Source organism: Rattus norvegicus, chromosome 1, assembly GCF_021556685.1.
Source record: "Rattus norvegicus strain SHRSP/BbbUtx chromosome 1, alternate assembly SHRSP_T2T, whole genome shotgun sequence".
In the NCBI taxonomy this organism is placed as follows: Eukaryota; Metazoa; Chordata; class Mammalia; order Rodentia; family Muridae; genus Rattus; species Rattus norvegicus.
In genome coordinates, this window is record NC_141534.1 from 3,201,068 (window position 1) to 3,220,805 (window position 19,738).

At 44.4% G+C, this 19,738-nt stretch overlaps 1 protein-coding gene across 7 annotated transcripts in view; it reads left to right on the plus strand.

The window, feature by feature from the left end:
- The window catches only part of Lrp11 (LDL receptor related protein 11), a 126,879-nt gene extending 109,221 nt beyond the window's left edge, over positions 1 to 17,658 (plus strand). For 3 of the 7 annotated variants that reach the window (XM_087651269.1, XM_087651284.1, XM_087651261.1), the window contains 4 exons: positions 3,860 to 3,985; positions 6,859 to 7,068; positions 9,772 to 9,864; positions 15,886 to 17,658. In XM_087651269.1, the coding sequence (XP_087507395.1) occupies positions 3,860 to 3,985; positions 6,859 to 7,068; positions 9,772 to 9,864; positions 15,886 to 16,040 (584 nt within the window). In that variant the 3' untranslated portion in view covers positions 16,041 to 17,658. 7 annotated transcript variants of the gene reach the window in all.
- The last annotated feature ends 2,080 nt before the right edge of the window (positions 17,659 to 19,738 follow it).

Below are 19,738 nucleotides of genomic sequence, written 5' to 3' on the forward strand. Positions count from 1 at the left end.
TACAGAGTGAGTTCCAGAATAGCGAGGGCTACACAGAGAAATCCTGTCTCAACATAAAAAGACAAAACAAAACAGCAACAAAAGAGGAGTCAATGTGGTGCTGTCCCTACCTGAGTACTTACTGGTTCAGTTAGAGAGCATGCTATGAAGTCATGGATGAATAACAAGGATAAACAGTGGCAAACAGGCGAGGCACACACGCACGCGCACACACACACACACACACACACACACGGACACACACGGACACACAGGCACATACACACACAGGCACACACACACACAGAGGCACACTGGGGGGCACACACACACACAGGGGCACACACACACACAGGCACACATACACGGGCACACACACACACACAGGGCACACACACAGGCACATACACATACAGGCACACACACATGCACACAGGCACACACACATGGGCACACGGGTACACACACGGGCACACATACACACACACACACACGGGCACGCACACACACACACACACACACACACGGGCATACACACACACAGGGGCACACACACATACACATAGGCACACACGCACAAGCACATGGGCACACACACAGGCACACACACACACACACGCTCGCTATAACTGGTTCAGTTGTTTAGTATATTGACCATTCTAACAGCTTTTGAATGCTTGCGGGGAGCCATCTCTGCAGGTAGCATGTTGGTAGCAGGCTGGAGAGAGATCAACATGAGCTGGAACAGTGGTTTCAAATAGGGACAAACCCATCTGATACTGAGGACATTTTAGGGCAGGAAAACAAGACACTTGAACTTCTATTTTTACTCATTTTCAAACTTTTGAAATCTTTCAGCGTGTTTAATAAAGTGTGTGACGCCTTTTATTCTGTGTGTGCACATGCATTCACTCAATGTGTGTGCCTGCACATGCACACTCATGTGTGAAGGTCAGGGGACAGCTTACCGGGAGTTGTTGCTCTCTTTCCAGCATGTGGCTTCCTGGAGTTGACCTCATGTTTTCAAGCTTGGTGACAAGCACCTTTACCCACTGAGCCGTCTTGCAGTCCCCCTTGGGTACAGCGTCTCAGAACACTAGCACATGCAAATTATTTATGAGTAAATTTGAGGTGTGTGTATATTTTGACGCTTAAAACATTTGGAGACCACTATTCCAGAAACAGATAAAGTATAAATGCTGATCTGTCTCTAAAACTACACAAGAAGTAAAGAGAACCCTGCAGTCTGGGATTTTCCTGTCTCTTGAGTAAGATTGCTTAGTGATTAGAGCCCTCATTTCTACTTCCTCCCCCTGGTGGCTGTCGCTGGTTCTACAGGCCTAAGTTTTCAAGGAGACCAGAGCACTGTCTCAGCAGCTCCTACATTATTTCCTTTCTTTACTTTCTCATTTAGGATCAATTGCTCTCCGAATCACCTTGCACCCGGACAGGGTCACTTTCCAGTCTTTTTGTTGATAGCTCTTCAATAAAATAGGTGTTAGATTCCGTTTGTGCATATCAACTCTGCTTGGCTTTTGCTGTTAGTGGGATGTCATGTGATCTGCCAGCCATGCTCCCAAAAGAGCCATTTAGACCATCCTGTCACCATCAAATTGTAGGATTCCATGGATCTGGAGAGATGGCTCAGCAGTTAAGAGCTCTGGCTGCTCTTCCAGAGGGCAGGGGCTCAATTCCCAGCACCCACATGGCGGCTCACAACTGTCTGTAACTCCTGTCCCAAGGGATCCTTTACACTCACACAGATATACATGCAGTCAATTCACCACTACATACAATAAAAGTAAATAAATAAATAAGAAATTGAAGGACTCCTTAAGACCAGCTTCTAGCTGGATGCCTTTCATACCTATCACGCAAGAGTTATCTGGCTTGGCTTGGTCTGTATTATTACATTTATTTTTGCTGGGTATGGTGGTGCACACCTTTAACCCAAGTGCTCAGGAGGTAGAGACTGGCAGATATCTGTGAGTTGGAGGCAAGCCTGATCTACAGAGTAAGTTCCAGGACAGCCCAGGCTTCCCAGGGAAAGCCTATCTTGAAAGACCAAATATATGTGTGTGTGTGTGTGTGTGTGTGTGTGTGTGTGTGACCAAATATGTGAGAGAGAGAGTGTGTGTGTGTGTGTGTGTGTGTGCATATTTATGTGTATATATATTCAATTTATATATGTGTGTGTGTGTGTGTGTGTATGTGTGTGTATGTTGTTGAATTCTTATGTGAATTGGTGCTTTGCCTGCATGCATGCCTGTGCAGGGGTTGGATCCCCTGAAACTGGAGTTACATACAGTTGTAAGCTGCCATGTGGATTCTGGTCTTCTGGAAAAAGCCAGTGCTCTTAATCCTTAAGCCATCTATCTCTCCAGGCCCCATCTGATTGTTATTTAGCAAGGTTGACTTGATCAAAAGTAGAGAAAAATGCCTTTCAAGGAAACGTCTGTGGCTCCTGTGAATTACACTGCAGATTGGAAGCTCCTGAAATTCCCAAGAGGGAAAAATACCATGTTGTGGTAAAAACAAAAAAAAAGTGGCAGAACTGGTTCCCACCCTTGTACCCTAGTGGTCTCTAGTTCCAGCTCCAAAGGGCCATTGGAACTAGTGCTAATTCCTCTCAGATTAGTATCTCTCCTGGCTAGTCTCTGCTAGCCTCCAACTCTCTGGTTCCAGCCACTTGGTAAAATCAAGACTCAACAAACTGTACCCCAACAATCAGATTTACATGTTAAATTCTCAATCCACAATACATCCACACAATAAATTTACAACCAGTTGATAAGGATATAAACGGCTCACCTAGAAAAGATATAATTTGCCCATTTAGACAACACAAAATCCTGTACACATCCATCCCTTAAGAACAGTCATAATGGGGTTGGGGATTTAGCTCAGTGGTAGAGCGCTTGCCTAGGAAGCCCAAGGCCCTGGGTTCGGTCCCCAGCTCCGAAAAAAAAAGAACAAAAAAAAAAAAAAAAAGAAAAAAAAAGAACAGTCATAACAACTTGTAATATGTGCAGAGAAGAATTTTAACATACACCACCATGTTCTCTCCTCTGCCTCCTTGCTCCAGTCTCCTCTGCCTCTTTAAAATTTTTCTCCCACCCATCCTTCTTGTCCAATGACAAGCCTTGTTCTATCCTGTACCTGCCTTCACCTGCATAATGACATCAACCTACATACCATCATTTCACTAAAATATATTCACGCCACCCAGTAGCTATAGAACGTCCTCTATGATACTAACAGTCTGATTGTCTACTCTTAGGAGTCAACAGCAGAAAGGTAATCTAGTTAAAAAAAAAAAAAGTCTTAGAAAGAAGAAATTTCCTAGTGGTGCCGTGCAGACCTTTAATCCCAGCACTCAGGAGGCAGAGGCAGGCGGATCTCTGTGAGTTTGACATCAGCCTGGTTCACAGAGCTAATTCTGGGATAGCCAAGTCTACATAAGGAAACCCTATCTCAAAAAAAAAAAAAATAGTGAACAAGCAAGACTTCAGGACACAGACTACATAACATGGGGCTGCTCCTGAAGCACAGTCATCAATGGTTGGGATAGTGTCAGGTGACCCACCTGAGACTGGGGCCCCCATGATGGATGAACAAGTGAATGGATACCAGAGAAGCGGAGGTCAAAGGAACCAGGACAGCAAAGGTTTGAAGAACACCCTTCAGGCAGAGAGCTCTGGGGCAGCACTGAGAGACCAGTGAGAGTTGACAGAGGGACCCTCTGGCCTGTTGTGCCAGTTCAGTCACATCACTATCCCTGCCACTTCACCCTGCTTGGTGTCCCCTTCCCCTCAGTCATCCTGACCGGGGGTGTTAACTTGCCCTGCATCCCTGTGACCTGAGACTTGTTCACAAACAGGATGCTCCAGTGCTTGCTCGCGATACCATTTCTTCTGTGACAATGGCTGCTGCATTGACATCGCCTTGGCGTGTGATGGCGTGAGGCAGTGTCCAGACGGTTCTGACGAAGACTTCTGTCAAAACTGTGAGTCAGTTACACGGTTTTGTCAGGCAGGGATCTGGAAGGGGTGGCATAGGCAGGTCAGTGTCTGTAAAATATCTCATAACATGCACTTTTGAAAAACTGAAGTGGGGCTGGCAAGATGACTCAGTGAATAAAGGCATTTGCTGAAGCCTAAGGATCCGAGTTCAAGCCCCGGGACCCATGTAGTGGGGAGAGATAATCAGTTCCCACAAGTGTCCTCTAATCTCCACCATGTAGTCTAACACACTTTGAAAAAAAGACTGAAGTACATTAATAGCTGCCTTGTGGTGTGTGTGTGTGTGTGTGTGTGTGTGTGTGTGAAAGAGAGAGAGAGAGAGAGAGAGAGAGAGAGAGAGAGAGAGAGTCTTCCGTGTAGCTGACCTCATTAGGGATTGTTTATGACACACTGGGGTAGGGCTGTGGTAAATAAGCCAATAATGTCTGGTGTAAGGAAGGAAGTGGTGAGGGGGGCGTCTCAAAACATAAGGCATAGGAACTGAGTATATAGCTCAGTAGTCTAGTGCTCGCTTAGAGTGCATGAGGTCCTAATTACAACAATTCTGACCCAATTACAACAAAGTAGAGAGACTGGAAAAACAAAAACAAACAGAAATCCATGAATATAATATGGGATGTGACCTTGTCCATGTTAGGAAAGAGGAAAGAACACATTGCCTATTTAGAAATTAAGCAATAGTTTTAGTGGTCTCTGCATGTCTGAGCTGAGGGAGAGAGTAGTCTTAAATATTGCCGGGGGCCAGCCCCAGCATTAGTCTTCTTTCTTTCTCATTCTTCTTGAGGCATTGGAGGGGGAAGAGCGTCGGCAGAGGGTAAGACTGTGTCTTATGAGATATGGGGATAAGACTTTGTCTTACAAGATACTTAGGGTTGCTGTATAATAATAAGTTTACTTATCTACGTCTCAGTTACTATGTTACTGTAGCTGGTTTACTTATCTATGTCTAAGTCACTATGCTCTGCTACTGTAACTGACCTGCCTTCTGTGTTCCTCTGAGGCCAGAAACTGCAGTCTCTGGCACTTAGCACCTCATTCTAAAACAGCAGGAGATAAAGTAGAGGATTACTTGCTGGAGCCTTTTCCCTTTTGTCCCTATGCCTCTTGCTTGTCAGGCTAGGGGGAAGGTTGGAGCAATAAATTTCTATTGAACCAAGAGAAGTGAATAGTGCTTGCCAAAGGAAAAACTTTTACTTAGGCAAATATGCATAAACTTATGTAGGTTCATATATATGTAGGTTCATATATAGATTCCTGAATGCGCATTTATACATTTCTACTCAAAGCAAGTGGGCTCAGCTTACATGCATTCTCACAATTACATTCTTACACACATGCATACATTCTCACACTTACATACTTACACACACATCCATACTTACATATGCATATGGAGCAAAAGACCAAGCACAAGTGCAGAAAGAACTCACTCATTCTGGATGAAAAAAAAATGAGCTCCAATCTTTATTGCATAGAGAAAGAAAAAGCTTCTACCCTTTTAATGCTAAATGAATTAAACCCAAGGTTGTAAAAAGAAAAAAGGGGGGGGGGGCTTGTTCCTTTTAATAAGACCAAGTCTGCCTTGTTATTAAGAAATGACCTGTTCTGTCCCATGGTAAGGAGAAGCCTGCCTGCTCCTTCTGCTCTCTACAGCTTCTTCTTTTTTCCTCTTTCCACCTGCATTCTGCACATTGCTCTCTTAGTTTATTATGTAACCTATAGTTTCTAAATTAATCCACTCTGCATTTTCCTTCTAATCTTGCTTTTTCCTCCTGCTCTGATGTCCTAACAATGCTCTTATTCTCAATGCCTTTTCTCTAAGTTCTTCTTGAGTTCAGTTCTGTCTAAAAAGTGTTCTGTCTAAAAACTCCTCCTCAACTCAGTTCTCTCTCAGCTCATTTCTTCTTAGCTCAGCTCTCCTTAGCTCTCTTCAGCTCAGTTCTCCTCTGCTCAGCCCTTCTTAGCTCAGTTCTCCTCAGCTGAGTTCTGACTCTTTGTCCTCAGCACTTAAACATTATTCAGAATACATGATCACATGTTACAAAGTTCATCACAAGTTCACACAAAAAAATCAAATCATAAATTGAAATAGAATTTTACTACAGAATGTTTACATGCATATCCATCAGGAGTAATTATCTGGCTAAACATCCATCACCTGTCACAGCTCCATAGGCTCACTGAAGGTTTAAAACCATAACTAAGTTATTAGTGAAGTTTTGTATAGATAAACCCAGTCGATATTTTATCCTCTGTCCTAGCACCTATAATAAATCATTAGTTCCCTTTTTATGACGTTTGGTTAATTGCTTTACAACCTCTTGGAATGTGCTCTGAGTAGGAGAAAGTCTGGTTACCATCTAAGAGCAATTAACTGGTAACACTTGGGAGACTGGCAGAGTTCTCACTGCAGTTTTAATTACCAGAGAAAGACGTAATAGCAATCCAACTATAAAAGAGCTTAATAATCACCGTTATAATTTTAGGAATTCTTATAGGATCGTAAGACTTACAAAGTCATCTATTTGTTTATATAGCATCACTACAAGACAGTATATCTTCATAGATCTGCAGATATCTGCTCCAAAGGGGGTGCACTATTATTTAATGATTGTTATATGTGTTTAATAACAACAGGAAAAGCATGTAGAACACACACACACACACACACACACGGAAAAAAGAAAGGGAGGGAGGGAGGGAGGGAGGGAGGGAGGGAAGGAAGGAAGGAAGGAAGGAAGGAAGGAAGGAAGGAAAGAAGGAAGAAAGGAAGGGAGGAAGGAAGGAAGGAAGGAAGGAAGGAAGGAAGGAAGGAAGGAAGGAAGGGAACCCAGCAAGTAACTGAGTTCTTCCACAGTGGCTCTTGACCGCAAGTTGGTGACACACACAGTGGCTACTTCTGCCCAGCCAGGAGCCACAGGATTAAATGAAGGTGAAGGAGACCCCTGGTTGGAGAAATCCCAGAAAGCCACTACCCACAACCAACCAGCTACTGTATCCCACCCAGAGAAGAGGATCCAGCCCACCCAGAAGGCGCCAGAGAGTCAGATCAACCCTGTCCAGCCAGGTAAGGACTCAACATGATCACTCCATGATTAGTCTCTCATTCATCGATGTTAATACGGTTCAAAGTTTTATGTAATGCTTGAAGACCATCAGGAAAATGTGCTCCAAAGACAAAATGATGAAAATTGAAATGAAGAATTTGGCCGAACAAAACAAAACAAAACAAAACAAACAACCCTGACATTTGTACCAATGAGTTTACAATTAAGGAACTCTGGAGCTGTGTGTAAGTGGAAGATCTCTTGTCTTGTGTCCAGAGGCCTTGATTTGAACCCCAGCACCAAGCAGAAGTGAACTGTTGACTAGTGGGAAGTAAAAAGTCTTCCCTTGCTGTCCCTGAGGGATGGGTCCAGGACTGGTGAGAACCAAAGTTCAAAGATGCTCAAGTCCCGTGTATAAAAGTAGCAATACTGGGCTGTGAGACAGCTTGGTGAATACAGGCACTTGCTGCAGATCCTGACAACCTGAGTTCCACACCCAAGGCAGCCTCACTTGGTAGAAGGAGAGAACTGAGTGGTGCAGGTTTTCCTTTGACCTCTACACATAGCCATGGCATACATGCATGCCCGCTCCCTACTTACATACAAAATAAACAACTGTAAGAAAAGTTAATGGCATTATACACATCCTCCTGTACACTGTAAACCACCTCCAAATTACATATCATTCCTTACATAATGTAAGAGCTAAATAAGTAGTTCTTATACTGTATTTTTTAGGGACTAATGACAAGAAAAACAATCTCTGTATGTGTTCAGTGATAGGCACCGTTTTTTATATGTGTGATGAGGGTTAAAGTCAGGGCCTTCTATATGCAAAGCATACTGACCCACTGAAATACACCCTCGGCCTCAGAAACAGGTTTTTAAAGATTATATAGGGCACGTATAAATGTTTGGTTACACAGTGAACGCGTGCCCTGAGCCCCTGGCATTTGGGAGTACAGAGCTCCAGTGTGGCCTGTGTTTGCTCAGCGCCTCATGGCACAAAGGCCAGACTGTCATCAATGTGGCTGCAGCTGCAGGGCCTGTTCTCTGTGTGGTCCAAGCCACTCATTAACAATGCTGTCTTCTTGTAGCTGGAGGAAGGAAATCGGGTTTCCAGGCCTACAGAGTGGTATAAAGGCGAGTTGTGTGCCCGTTTACATAGGCTCCAGTTATTGGCAACTCAAGAACTGGTGGGTTCTGTAACAGATCAGCCAAGTCCTTCGAGGCGTTGAGCTGCACAAAAAAAATTCTGCATACAGGTGTGATGTTCTTCCTCTACTAAATATGCCAACGCCTCAGACCATAGCTCATCTTTGGGGCAACTGTTATATAAAAGGTCTTTGTTTTTAGGACATATATTTACTTATTTTTTTATATAACACTGGGAGTCCAACTCAGAGCCTCATACATAGTAAACGACTCCACCAGCTTTAAGGACATTATTATTTACTTGGAGATTCAAGTCTGATCATTCACTTTTTATTCTTTTTACGAGTTTATTTTTTATTTTTTATTTTTTTACTTTTATGGTAGAAGAGAAAGTTTATTATGGATATGTGGGAAGGCACAGCCAGAGGCAGGAACATCTGGGAGAGTCCAGACCGAGGGGAGACAGGGGAACCAGGTGCAGCAGCCAGGAGGCCAAAGGTACAAAAGGAACTCTTGTTGCTCTTCAGTGCTTATCTCTGGCTGGACTCTGAAGGAGGGCGCTCAGCAGCCACAGCCCACAGGTCTTGGCAATCTGTATCTGTTTTGTGGTGTTTTTCCTTGGAGCCTTGGTCTCCTTGGCTGTAGTTTAGCACATCCTGCAGCCCCTTCCTCACTTGACTTAGTGCATCGTGTCTTCAATATATCGGTGCCTGAGTCACAGGATGTGTCGAATAATGTTTGCCAAATCTTGGGCGCTGTGGTCCTGGGCTTCCTACCTTCTTTGAGGGCTTTCAAGCAGCATGTTGGTGGACATCGTCTTCCTTAGAGAGATCAAAAACCTTCAGGTTCTCCTAGCTCTTTTGTACACTAACCACTGAGGCACAGTGATATTCGTCGGTCCAGGAATATCCTTCCCCCACTTTTAACAATAAGCAAGAATATAAGTTTGAGAACGCTCAGACGGCACCCACAATGCATCCTTGAACAGACATGGGCTTCCTCTCTCCAGTTATCCTTGGTCTGTAATGAGACTGCCCCTTACTCAGCAGCAGGCGCACTGTGTCATGGGTCAGGACACCTCACACTTCATGGGGAAACCTTGTTTGTCATTCTCACCCCTGCTTCCGAACACATAGCCCATGTATTCCTCACTCAGCGGCGGCCGCTGCTTCTGTGACTAGGCGCTTCTCATAGAGAGCGTGAAGCTTGCGTCTATCACCCACCTCTGTGAGGCTCTGACAGCCAGTTGCAGAGAAGGAGACGTTCAGCTCCATCTTGAAATGGCCAGCTTCCTAAAGGTGCCAAGGTCCATCTTCTAAAAAGTAAACAAGGGACTGAAGAGATTAACGAGTGGTCAACTAGAGAACCCAAGTTTGCTTCCCAGTCCGTACACCAGGAGATTTCACAACTGGCCTCTGTGGGCACCCCCATGCATGTCATACACATACCTGAATTAAAAAAATAAATAAACTGTAGTTCTACATTTAATGTGCATCATGTAGAAACCTTTTTCCTACTTCCTGTGGCCTTGAATGTCCCTTTAGCATATGTCTGTTTGCTTTCCATAGACAGTAATTCCTCAGGAAAGAATCAAGAAGAAAAATACGATCTCAAGTCTAAGAGTGACCAAGCACGAGGGGAGCACCCAGCCCCAGAAGCAGGTCAGTGTATCCCTTGGAAGCACACTACTGAGTTGTGAGGCACATGGGACCGCCTGCCTAAGCCTTGGCTAGATGTCAGGTGGAGCCATGAGTATTGCAAGACAGACTGTTTTCCCTCCCAGCCCCAAGCTCCCAGAGTAATGACGCAGACTCACAATTTATTTACAAATACCTAGGCTCGTTCCCTGACTAACTACTAGTTTAAAATAACCCATTTATACTAATCTACTTTCTGCCACGTGGCTGGTTGCCTCTGCTCGGGTATCATGTCTCTGTCTCCCCACATCTTCTCCAGAAACTCCTCCCACTCCTGGCTCTATCTCAGAATTCTTCTGCCTTTCAGACGTCCCATCTTCTATTCTATCCTTTCCCATACGAAGGCCAGAGGCTTTTTAATTGACAGGTGATTTGTCCATACAATGCATAAGATATCCTCTTACACTTGAGAGTTCCTGCTGAAGCAGTCGTCCACTGATCAGAATTGTCTTATCTTCAAGGTCGCAGTGCATCATGGTGCCCGTGACAGCGACCTACTGTCACCAGCTCTTACTTTATCTTTCCCATACACTTCCAGGGATCACAATGTGGGAAAAGTCACACTTGTGACATGGAGGCTAGGAATACAGGCACACCCAGGTATGGTGGCGAACATGTTTAATCTCAGCGCTCAGGAGGCAGAGGCAGGTGGATCAGGAGTTCAAGGCCAGCCTGGTCTACAGAGCTAGTTCCAGGACTGATCAGACACCACAGTTGAAATTCTGGCTCTGGTACTCAACCTAACCAGCCAGATTCTTCCCTCTGTGCCCCGTGACTTTGGGCGAAGGTGACAGTAGTGACTGTTCCTGCCTCACAGGGAGGCTGTGGAAGGTGGACACAGCAGTGTTTAGCATGTACTACACGGTTCAGATGTAATGATGGCTGTTAAGGTTGAGTTATGTGTGAAGGAAGGGCGAGAGGAAGAGACTGTGTGCTCTTAACGACAGAACAGGACAGGAATGTGGAAAGTGCCTGAGGCAGGGGGACACTGATGCCTGAAAGGACAGCTCCATCACTGGAAGGGAAGCACACTGACAGTCCTGTAGAGAGGGCCTGAATCCTGAATGCCAAAACGGCAAAGAAAGACCTAGCAGAACAAAACGGAATTCCTAATCGATCTGAACATGGGTGAAGCTGTCTTCTTGCCCTAGAATATTCTTTGTAGTGTTTGTACAACATCTCTGGTCTCCTTTTCATAGCTGGACAATACCAAAATGCAATTCTTACCCAACTGATGTCTGAGCACAAGTACAGATGTCAGATGCCCATCTGGGTCCCCCTGCAGACTGCCGCCCTCCTGAATGGGGCTTGTCTCCAAGTGTTAGAATTAGACTCCCCATCACCCGTCAACAGTGGAGCCATGCCACTGTCTCTGGAGGCTCAGTTCTAATTCACTGCTGCTCTCCCTAGTTTCGATGCTTTGAAATATTATTCTGACTCATACAAGCAGACCAGATATTTCATCATCTTAGAACTTTCTTATGAAACAGAGCTATAATTTACTAAAACATTTTAATACACATTTAAGCATGGGTATCAGTAAGAGAGGGTTCACCTTAGATGGTTACTAACAACCCTATCACTGTAGTTTAGAAGGATTTGGGGGGGAAAATAATTTCATATCACCCAAACTGAAAGCATTGAGGAAACTATGTCAACTAAACATTACTCCTTAGGATTGTACCTTGGGAGACAGAGGTAGGAGGGAGGCTCACAAGTGTGTGACTAGCAGAGACTATATAGCAAAATCCTGTTTCAAAAAAACTAGGGGCTGGGAAGGTGGCTCAGTCAGTAAAGCCCCTGCTGTATATATGTTCTGTGGCAACCACGGAAGAGCCAGGCACAGTCACACAGGTATTGTCACCCTGGCCCTAGGGAGCCATAGATGGGTCCCTGGAGCTCACTGAGCAGCCACTCTAGCCAGTAGATGAGCTCTGGGTTTAACGAGAGACCTTGTCTAAAAAGATAAGGTGGAGTGAGATAACAAAAGATACTCTGTCGACCGCTGACCTGCAGACACATGTACACACACACACACACTACATATATCTAAACAAAAAGGCAAAGAAGCTGGGTGAGGTGGCTGTGTAACAGCAGCACTCCAGAAGCTAAAACAGGGCAACTGCCACAAAGGTGAGGCTAGCCTGGGCTACATAGTGAGTTCCCAGGGCTATGGGGACAAACAAAACAAAACAAAAAAGGAAAGAAAGAAAGAAAGAGAAGAGAAGAGAAGAGAAAAGAAAAGAACACTGCCGAAATGGAGAGATGGCTCAATGTGTAAAGTGTTTACTGTGTGAGCATGAGTCCTTGAGTTCAGATCCCCAGTGCCCAGGGAAAAGCCCAGATGTGGTGGCGTATGCCTGTAATGCCAGCACTTTGAGGTAGATATATGAGGATCCCGGGGCTCACTAGCCGGTCAGTACAGCTCCAGGTTCAGTGAGAGACACTGTCTCAGAAAATAAGGTGGAGAGCAACCTCACACACACACTCACACACACACACCACAACACCACACACAAATGGGTATGAGCACTCCAACAACTACACAGACACACAACTCAATTTAAAAGGAAAAGAATACGTTTTAGTATTTTGGCAAGTACTGTATTATAGATGGGGGGAGGGAGGAAAGGAAAGGGAGGGGGAAGTAGAGAGGAGAGAGACCTAAACAGGAATTAGCAACCTCATACCTGATTTGGAAAAAATAGATATTTTCATGAATTTCATACCTGTTTTGTCATGCTCTATGGGCCTGAGCCACAGGGTCAGGATTGAGATTGAGGTGTCCACCCAAAATTTGCTCCCCACCTTTAGCCTAAACAGTGGTTTTCATTTTTGACCATCCCAGACTCGGAGGCTAAACAGACCTTCCATGGACAGGCAGAACTGGGGCTGTTGGACTCCAAGTTGAACAGGTTAGGGGTTTCCGAGCTCCTATCAGGAGAACAAAGTCTTTCTCTTTGTCTTGATCTGACACTTGTAGGCCACTTAATCCTTTGAAAAACGTCTCTCATCAGGATGGCACTAGGAGCCAGCTGTGGCTGTAATCCCCCCACCCCCAGGTCACATGCAAGGAGGAGAAGTGGGTTCTGGATGTTTCCAGACTGCAGGGCTGTGGATAGGAGGTGGTTCTAGAACCAGTTTCTAAGCTGTGCATTGGCTGCCAGTTTCCTTACCTTAAGACTTGATTGCTACCTGTGGACACTAAAGTAACTTCCACACTCTTCCTTATGCTCTAGACACAGGACTGTTCTTTGTATTCTGATATTAACCTGCAGTTTTTTAAAGTCCTTTAGTGTGAGATCAGCTCCAGGTCGTGTCAAGATGAGGCTGGCTGTATCTGAGGCCAGTTTTAAGTGCCTAAAATGAAAGCTGTCTAGAGGGAACTACCTCAGCTACCAATCCTCAAACAGACTGGTCTGTTCATCCCATCCGCTCTTCTTTTCCTCCAGGAGAAAGGTGTTCCCATCCATGGCTGCCTCTCCTGAATCTTGATGTAGCCATCTCCTCGGCTGTATTTTGTGGTCATCTTTTAGTCTCCCTCTCGCCACAGGTTCGTAGCCTCTGTGGCTGCAAGCAAACGTGTCTCTTTCAGTGCACAAAACATTAAGTAGCCCAGTCTCCTGTAAATAAATTTCTATTTGCTAATCCAGTGGACTCCCAGGCCCCACCCTGTAGAGCATGCTATACCTGAGCCACTCTGTGACTTCTGCTGCCTTTCTGTTTCTCCTCTGACTCCTGTCCATGGAGCCGGCTCCTGTTGGGTCTTCCTTTCTCTCTATTGATCTCACGTTCCCTGCAGCAGCCAAGGCCTCTATGCTGACAGCCTCTAGGTACCTAGACCAGATAACTGAGAAGCTTCAGGGAATACTGCTGGACTCCCCTACAACTGTGATCTTTCAACCTGTGGGTTGCAACCCTTTTGGGGTTGAATAAAAGAGTCACCTAAGGCCATCAGAAATATGAGAAACTACTCCTCTTCTCCGGGAGGGTCTGCCCACAAGCAGATACCCAGAACTGTCTTAAAGGGTTGCAACCTTAGGAAAGTTGAGAACTACCATCCTATAGGCATGTTAATCAGAAAATGCTCCAAAGTACACATATATATTCAAGAACAAACATGTAACAAACTTATCTTCCTCCTTTCCCAAACTGAGCTCCCACATAAGACCCAAATCACGCTAGCAAAATCTTACCTATAGGCAGACACTTCTCCCCACTATTAGAGTTTCAAATACAACTCTGTCATCGTAACAATATTTCACTGTAGTCTTTCTTTTTCTTTTTAAAAGATTTACTTATTATATGTAAGTACACTGTAGCTGTCTTCAGACACACCAGAAGAGGGCATCTAATCTCATTACAGATGGTTGTGAGCCACCATGTGGTTGCTGGGAATTGAACTCAGGACCTCTGGAAGAGCAGTCAGTGCTCTTAACCGCTGAGCCATCTCTCTAGCCACACTGTAGTCTTTCTAATAGATGCCTTAAGTTACTCAGACATGTTCTCACATCCCTGTTGTAGAAATCAGCACTGTAGGGGCTAGACCACAGGCTCTGTACTGAATGGGTGGGGGGTATTCCACCACAGATGATATGGTATTAGATGCCTCAGTTTTCATTGTTTGTAAAATGGGTACAACATTAACCAGCTTGTGGGGTTGTGAGCATTGAGTTACTTCAGCTATAAATTCAGCACTTAGTATTATTGTATCCTTGGGGCTAGGTATTTTTGTAGGCAACCAATACAAAAATTGCTTATTTTTGATTAGTAGCCCTTAGGCCAGTGTCTGGCACACGGAAAGCTATTAATGAACACAGATAAGTAAACAGAATGAAATGTTTCAGAATAGAACGGTACATGGCTATATTGGCTCCTCTAGTTTCCCCAGTTGCAAGAGGGCGCAACTAAAAATCATCCCACCATATCACAAACTGGCCCTACACCAGTGTAGAGCAAACTAAGAATAGAAACTACTGTGACTGGAGACCGATCTACCAGGCCTCTTCCAGACTCTGTAAGACTATAGGCTACTACTACATAAGACCAGCCCCATGGGAAAACCAGTAGCCAACATTACACCAGCAGATTTTTACAATTTTAGTTTCAATTAAAATGTAATGATATCAGCGCCCTATTTCTCCCATGCTTCCCCCACCCCTGGGAAATTCATGGCCTCCTTTTATTATACACACACACACACACACACACACACACACACACACAATCTGCTTGGTTTGTTTAGTGTGCCTATATGCATATGTTTTTAGAGCTGACCAAGTATACCAGCATATTTGAGGTTAGTTTTCAATAAATGGTCGACTGGAGGATAGTATGTTCCCTTGATTTAAAAAAATGATAATTTAAAATTTTAATCTCACTATGTATGTGGGTGTTTTGCCTGCATGTATGTCTCGGTACCACACAAGTGCTTGGTACCTGTGGAGGCCAAAAGAGGGCATCGAATTCCCTGGAACTGGAGTTACAGATGCTTGTGAGCTGCCGTGTGAGTGCTGGGAATTGAACCTGGGTCCTCAGAAAGTGCTCTTATCTTTAGCACCATCTCTGATGCCCTGTAAGTGAATATCTTAAGCTCTACCAGAAATCAGGCGTTAGACTATAGCTAATGAGAAGATGATTGCGTGTGTCTATACCTGTCATGTATGACCCTACTGAAAACATTCCTCATGTTAACAGTCTCTAGTATAGTTGGAGATAAGGTTGATGTCGCTGCAATGTACTCCTGATGCCAGTGTTGTAAAGAAAAAAAAATTGTAAGAACCTGATAGAGAATTTGGTTCAAGACTACACGTACTCAGGGGAATTAACTTCCCTGTTCCTTAATCAGAAAGCAACAGTGAAACTAGCATCGACTGGAGTTTTTCGGATGGGGTACAATAATGCATGCCAAGTGTCATATAGTAGCCAGTAGCCACCACTGTTGCCAACCACTTACCGACACTTTCTTTTTCAAACCTCGCATAGGTGCAGTGCTGCCCCTGGCACTGGGTCTGGCCATCACTGCTTTGTTACTTCTCATGGTGACATGCCGACTCCGACTGGTGAAGCAGAAACTTAAGAAAGCCCGTCCCATTACATCTGAGGAATCCGACTACCTCATCAATGGGATGTATCTGTAATAAAGTTATTTGAGCGGCTGGGGGCAGGGATGGGCACCACTTACGATCTGTTCTTTGGGTTCTATCATTAAGACACTCTGTTTTTGAACTGTGCTAGAAGACGGTGCAAACACAAGCCTTGGTTTATCCTGAAATCGTTTTCCTGGGATGGACAGTGTCTTAAAGGGTAGAGAGGAACTCGTGAGATGGAAGCTTGTTTGCTGAGACAGAGAGCACGTCACGAGGTGACAGAGGGAAGTCCTGCCTTTCATTTGTGAGGTGCCAACTGCTGGCCCCTAGCAACTTCCCTTGTCTTCTGGCCCTCTTCTCCACTGAGTTCTCATGAGCTCCACTTTCCTTTCCTCTGCCAAATACCTCTGAGAAGGGACCTTAGGTGAATTTACACTCAGTGAGACGTTACCAATGGCATGTCTGGATGCTATAAACATCCTGAATACCTCAGCAATGTCCTACAGTGGGGGAATATGGCTTCTCCACCCTGACCCACCCTATGCTTCTGACATCAGACCATGGTAGTAGCTACCACATCTGGCTGATCTTGGAAGAATCCCTTTTGGTTAGGGGCGACTGTAGGTGGTCATGAAAAGAGAGCAAGCTGGCAGCAAAGGAGAGGACCTGGCAGGCAAAAGCAAATAGAATCCTGGCCATGGGATATGTGAGGACAATCTGCACAGTGCTGCTTCTCGGTGTGGAGTAGTGTGTGCAAATTATCAATCCAAACGGCAATGTCTGGGTGTTTGTGAAAGTGTCACCAAGTCCCGGTGTCACAGGCTTTTCAATGGGATAAGCCAGAGGCTTCCCTTCATGTGTTCTGCAGGGCAGGAGGGACCCAGGAGCCTGTTTGTGCTAGGCAATCACTCTACCACTGATCTATACCCCTGCCCTCACCATTCTTCATGTTATTAAAATGTTACAACGTACAATCAGCTAATGTCAGGATGTATTTACAGAGCAGGAAGCACTTTTGCACAAATGCGCCTTTGCAGGAAACTAGCATCCATTTAGCATCTTTAAGTTTGTAGACAGTAAAGGTAGACTTTCCTGTCGCCCACTCAGTGCCAGGTTATGCACTCTAGAGGTCACTCTGAGGGGACTGCACAGTGTGGTGCCCATTTATAATCACAATGTTCCTAGTTCTTTACCCTAAGTGGCAAACATTACAAAACACTGAAAAACACCGTAGTCTCGTAGTCTCGTTACTTTAGACTCAATGTAAAGTAGGTGGCCCCTTTAACAAGGGGTTTGATTTTGGTGAGGGAATATAACCTATTGAAATGTATTAATAAAAGGGTAGTTTTAGAAAAACAAATGTTTGCTTTTGTCTCTCGAGACTCTAACTCTAGCCTTTTCTGACTGTTTAGAGCTGAGCAATAGAGATGAACGGTGTGAGTGAACTCACGTACACTCTGTGATGATGTCCGGCTCACTTTTATAGAGGTCACCTATAGCCATACCCAGTGAATAGAAACTGATAAGGCATGTTTCTTTCTGCACATCTTTTATATAAAAAGACGCTAACTACAATCTAGTATTGCTTTTGTTTTGAAGTACTTGAGAAAAGATGCCTTGTATGTTCCAGTCCTTTAATAAACTATTTTATTCTTATGCCTTTAAAAAAGATCCTGTCTTATAAATTCTAGGTTACTAGATTTGCCCAAACTGTAACATTTGGATTTAATCTTACCAACTCTGTTTTCACCAAGGGAAACAAAGGTTGTAGGGAGTCATCCCAAGCCATATGAAGTCTGCTGGAGAAGATCCTGCCCTAGGTAGTTCGTGCTCCTTATCTGGAGCCTGGGCGAGGCTTAGAAGAGTCATTGTATCAGCGAGTCTCTGATTTACATTCTCCCTCAGTTTAGAAACAATGCCCATGTGTTACCTCTTAAACATGCTGCATCACAGATTTCCTTAAGTCCTATCCAGAAGCTTAAAACTCACTTGTCAACTTGGTTCTTCCATGAGCCATTTTGATTAATGTCACTTACTTCTGAGATATTGTCTCTTGGGTAGGAAGTTTTCCCTTCTTTTCCTTGTAATGACAGAGAAGTTGTTTGTCCCCCTTGCTCTCTTGTCACACAAACACCTTTCACTTGATTTTGCTCTCTCCTGTATTTTCCCTCAATCCAAACACAAAGGTCCATAATTTGCCCCTCAAGATGGCTGTCCAAGGCGGCCTGCCTGTTGGGTTGACTGGATTGCTCGTGTTAACACCATACAGACTGAGTCCTTCCTTTCATGTATTCCTTCACAGTCATCCCAGGGATGCTCGCTCTTAACAGAAGCCTTGACCCTGAGCTTGAGACTACAGGTGGTTGTAACTTATCGCCCCTCATCTCTTAATGTCTAGGTTCTGTTTCCATTTAGATCACTTCCTAGCACAACTACCCTTATGCTTTTGGACCCCAAGCTTGTACAGTTTAAGGTTTTTTGTCTGTTTAAACCTCAATGAGGATTTCTAACAGAAAACTGCTCTAGCTATCCACCAAGGGAAAAGCACAAATAGCTTCATGAAGCTGGCTTAACTGGCTTCAAACTTCTTACGTCATGGTTTATTCTCCTAGCTCTTCACCATAGTTGGGTGAAAAGGGTAAGGTCACAGTGACTTCTGGGGCTAAATGCTGTTAAGAGTTCTTGGCTAAGCAGGAAACCAAGGGTGATAGAAAAGTTAGACCCACAGCAGGTGTCTCATAAATGGGCTGAATAGGGACATTGAGACATAGGGACATTGAGATCCCAAGCACCGTGCAGCATTGTTTAATTCTATTTTTACCAGGTGATGTAGTTAATCCCAGAATTTGGGAGGCAGAGGCAGGCAGATCCAGGTTTGCCAGGATTACACAGTGAGACCCAGTGTATGAACAACCTAATTTTAATATAAAAACAATTTACAAAATGGCTTAGGAAAAACCGTTGGGTATAAAAGCTGCTTCAAGTGCTCTTTTACACTGTGGTGGTGTTCTTCAACAGTTCTACTGACAAAACTGGACTGCCATCACTCAAATGTATCATCACAGAGGCCTGTGCAGAGGATAGATCAGAACAGTGAATGAGCCAATCTGAGGCCATGATGCCTCCAGCCTTTTTGTCTGGGGTATATGGGGCAGAAATATTCAGATGCCGCATAACACCCATCTTTTAACTTCCTGGCCTGCTTTCTTCAATTCTGTTGCCCAGCTCCTAGATGTTCACTGGAGCCAAGATCATAATGTAGTGCGCCATAGCTCAAAGCTGTGGATTCATGCAGCACTGACCACCTGAGCTCTCTCGATCTCTACATAATTTCTAGGTAAAAATCCTTGTGAAATAATGAGAATGCTTAAATCAATAGCAGTAGGGGAGAAAAAAGAAAAATAAAATTTGGAAGACACGGCCAAATGTGTATGGAGCCTCAAGCCTGTTTGAAATTCAAATGTCCTTTCTTCTGCCACCACCTAACCGTTTGACAGTTTTCATGTGTGTCATGTTCCTCCGGTTAGTACCGTCTGAATAAATTCTTCAGATTCTCAGCCCTCAAGGGAGGACCTCAAACGCAGAATGACAGAAAAGAGGGAGACTGGAAAGTAAAGCAGATACCAGAGGCTCCCAGTGTTCGCCAACCCTGTAAGTACTGACAGGGTAACATCAATTATCCTGATTTCTTCCCCACAAACAAAGGAATTGCACAAAATCTTGATGTGAGCACAAAACACAGTTAAAAA